Here is a 3,749-nt window from a genome sequence, read left to right as displayed (position 1 = left end):
CCTGACCCCCACCTACTTGCTGACGAGGGAGGCGAAGGGCTGCACCTGCAGGGAGGTGCCCATGATGATGAGCAGGTCCACCTTCAGGAAGTCCTGCGCAGAGTGGCAGTGAGCTCGCCTCTGCTCATCCCGCAGCAGGCCCCCCACAGGTGGCTGGGAAGCGACCTTCCCCGCACAGGGGAGCAGGGGCGGGGACACTTACTGACTGCATGCAGGAGAAGAACCGCGCCGGGAGGTTCTCGCCAAAAAAAATGATGTCTGAGGTGGAGACAGATGGACGGACACAGAGACAGGAGGACACAGTGACACGGAGACAGAGAATATAGGCAGGAGGGGAGGCAGACCCGAGGCTGGGGGTGGAGTCGGGGAGTAGCGGGGACGGCAGGGGGACAGAACCCCAGTCTTCCCAGGACGGACGGGGGCACTGGCTGGGGAGCAGGAGTGGCCGGGGCTGGGGTGGGCAGGCGCGGCCTCTGGGAGAGGTCAGCGGGGCGCAGGCTCCCTGGCCTCGGGCTCACCAGGTTTCACCACACTCTGGCACTTCTCGCACCGTGGAGTCACCTCCGTGAAGAGCTTCTCTGGCAGGAGGGACAGGAGGAGAGGGACATGAGACCTGGCAGGGGCTGGGCCGCCGCCCCTCTGTCCCTCCTCACGGCCAGCACGAACACAACATTCAGAGCAGGGTTTTGATGGCTGTCACCCCGGCCACGGGGACCCTCCTGGGATGGCTGCCCTGCTCAGAAAACACCTCCCCTCTTAGAGAAGGTCCCCGCCATCCCCAGGCGTCCAGGGCGGCCCCAGCACCACTGCCCACAGCTACCGAGTGAAAACCCCAACACAGGAGCAGACACAGCCCGCCGGTGCCCGCCTGGGGAACTGGAGGGAGCTCTCCCAGGGAGTCTTGGAGGACAGCCCTACGTCCCCCCTGGGTCACAAAGGCCGGGTGACCCCCAAGCCTGGTGGCAGCAGAGAGAGGGAAGGACAGGCACATGATCCCGGGATGGGACAGAACCTTAGGGCCAGCTGTTGCCCATTCTCTGTGACAGACCCCTGTCCCACCCCTGTGACAATCACCCTTTTGCTGTTTATGATTAGGAAACAGGAAAGCACTTCTGTCCCTTGCACCCCACACACTGGATGCATTTGTTCAACTATTCACTTGTTCATTCCACACACTCGTTCAGAGCAGGGTTTCCATGGCTGTCACTGGGGCTCTTTCTGCACCGACCACATGCTGTTTGTGGGTGATGCAAAAGATCCCGCAGCGAGACATAAAGGGGGTGCTGTGCATTGTATGTCGCCCCAGCTGCGTGCCCAGGGGCAGTCGACTGGCATCTTCTCAGAAAGGCCACCCCCAGTGGCTCTGCCACAACTGCACAGCTGTCCTGATGTGCTGTGGACACCGAGGCTCTGTTAGGTCAGCATAGAGAGTACCAGAAATGGCTTCCCCCGGCCTGACGGTGGCTTCTCTGTCCACAACGATGTCAGACATAGGCTTGCCCTGGCCTTCAAGATGTGTGGACTGCTCATTATTTTTCCTGGACCCTGTCCCCACATGAACAGGGATTACAGCCCCAGCGAGCCTGTGGTCTGTCCCCTCGCACCAGCCCCAGCCCTATCCCTCCAGGCCTGCCCCCAGCCTCCCGCGCCATGGATTCTGCTCGTGCATCCACTATGGCAGTCAAAGAAAGCTACCAGGTAGCTGTGCGACTTAGATGAATAAAACATTTAACAACACTAGAAGTTCAAAGCTGGGTGTGGTGGCACTTGCCTGAAACCTTAGCAGCCTGGGAGCTGGGGCAGGAGGTTGCAAATTTGAGGCCAGCCCGGGCCACTGAGTGAGAACCCCTCTCCGTACAAAAATAAGAAGGGTGGGGTGCAGCTCAGTGGGGAGGGCTTGTGAGGCACACGTGAAACTCTGGGTTCCATCCCCAGAAACGCAAGAATTAAAACATAGGAATAAACCTTTTGGGCTGCGGTTGTGCTCAGTGGCAGAGCGCTTCCCTAGCAAGTGTGAGGCACTGGGTTCAGTTCTCAGCACCACATAAAAATAAATAAAAAATAACAGTCCATCAACAACCTAAAAAAAGAATCCACCTGTAATCACAGCTATTCAGGAGGTTAAGGCAGGAGGATCCAAGTTTGAGGCCAGACTGGGCAACTTAGCAAGACCTTGTCTCAAAATTTTTAAAAAAGGGCTGGGGATGCGGTGGCACAGGCCTGTAATCCCAATGATTTGGGAGGCTGAAGCAGGAGGATCACAAGTTTGAGGCCAGCCTCAGCAACTTAGAGAGACCCTGTATCAAAATAGAAAATGAAAAGGCTGGGGATGTGGCTTAGTGGTAAAGCACCCCTGGGTGCAATCCCTACTATGCCCCCCGCCAAAAATTTTAGTTCCTCGGTTCCACTAGTCGCACTTCAAGGGCTCAGCAGCTGTGTGTACAAGTGGCTGCCTATGAGTGTGGTCACAGCAGGTGTCCCTCATCTCACAACGTTCTGTGTTCTGTTGGACAGTGCTGTTCCCGGGTGCAGCTGAATTTGCCTCCATGGGCCTTTCATGGAGGATGGGGTCAGTGCATTTAAAAGGACACAGAGCTAGGGTTTTGTGACCACACAGAACAGGCCATGTGACCACATAAGGACCGTCTCTGTGTGACCGAATCTGCTCTGGAGCCGCGTGCGTGCACCATGGCCTGGCTGTACAGTTGCCACCACCTCACCCCCCCACCCCTGGGGCTGGGATCATCTGCTGAAAGAGCCGGAAGAGCTGAGCAGGACAGAACGGCTTCCCACGACGCGGAGACCCTGTTCCCCTGTTCCTGTGCTAGGAGTGGCCAGGCGGGCACCTGGAGGCGAGCTCTGGCGCCTCACCTTTCATCCAGCTCAGCGGGTACTCGCGCCTGCACAGGGGGCTGATGCAGTGGGAGGTGTAGAAGGTGCCATGGGCCTCCACCAGGTCCTCGGGCTCCAGCCCTGCCACGCGCTCCAGGGTGTCTATGTTCTGGAAAGAGACGGCTGGGACGTGAGTCAGGGAGCAAGTGGAACAGTGGGCACAGGCCCGGAGAGGGAGAAGCCAGCGGCAGGTGAGTTTGGAAACTGTCCTGTTCATCCAGTGGGGCCAACAGTCGGGGTGGCAAGCCAGACGTGGGCTACTCAGGAGACTGAGGCAGGAGGACCACAAGTTTGAGGGAAACCTGGGCAACTTAGCGAGACCCCGTCTCAAAAGCAAAGCAATAAAAATTCAAAACAGTCAGAGGATGGGGATTGGGCGGGGGTGGGACGAAGACTCAAAAGGCCACACCCCCAGCCTCCACCAGCTCATAGGACATTTTTCTGCAGATTCAGGCCACTCTGCTTCTGATTTTCAGTAATTTGGTTAAGAGATCCAGGCACTGTACTGATTTTTGCCAGAAGTTTGGTGAAATAAACGTGTGAATCTCTAATGTCTGTTGGAGACGGAGCCTCCTCAGTTGTGGCATCCTTGTGTAGTACCCAACCTGGACATCCGTACATGGTGGCTGGGCCATACACTGACATCAATAAATGAATCAAGAGGGCTTATTTGGTTTGAAACACAATGATTTCTTACCTGGCAGGCATTATGGTCTGTTTCATAGATGACATGTTAACCTATATTCTTTTAAGGCATTTTTGTATGAAACTGGCCAGAATGTTCTCTCATTTTTCTTGAAACGACCAACCCCAGTTCCCATTGACAACTGCTGTTGAGGCAGGTGCTGATGAAGGCC

The 3,749-nt window shown here is 56.4% G+C and overlaps 1 protein-coding gene across 1 annotated transcript in view; it reads right to left on the bottom strand.

The window, feature by feature from the left end:
• The window catches only part of Sirt2 (sirtuin 2), a 5,499-nt gene extending 2,292 nt beyond the window's left edge, over positions 1 to 3,207 (bottom strand). The window contains exons 1-4 of the mRNA XM_015496883.2: positions 2,872 to 3,207; positions 519 to 578; positions 203 to 258; positions 17 to 93 (exon numbers count right to left, since the gene is read on the bottom strand). Of these exons, the coding sequence (XP_015352369.1) occupies positions 17 to 93; positions 203 to 258; positions 519 to 578; positions 2,872 to 3,109 (431 nt within the window). The 5' untranslated portion in view covers positions 3,110 to 3,207. The remainder of the gene's footprint in view (positions 1 to 16; positions 94 to 202; positions 259 to 518; positions 579 to 2,871) is intronic.
• Positions 3,208 to 3,749: the final 542 nt, after the last annotated feature.

The sequence above is a fragment of the Marmota marmota genome, unplaced genomic scaffold (genome assembly GCF_001458135.2).
Source record: "Marmota marmota marmota unplaced genomic scaffold, marMar, whole genome shotgun sequence".
NCBI classification, from domain to species: Eukaryota; Metazoa; Chordata; class Mammalia; order Rodentia; family Sciuridae; genus Marmota; species Marmota marmota.
This window is presented reverse-complemented; position numbering and strand designations above follow the sequence as displayed.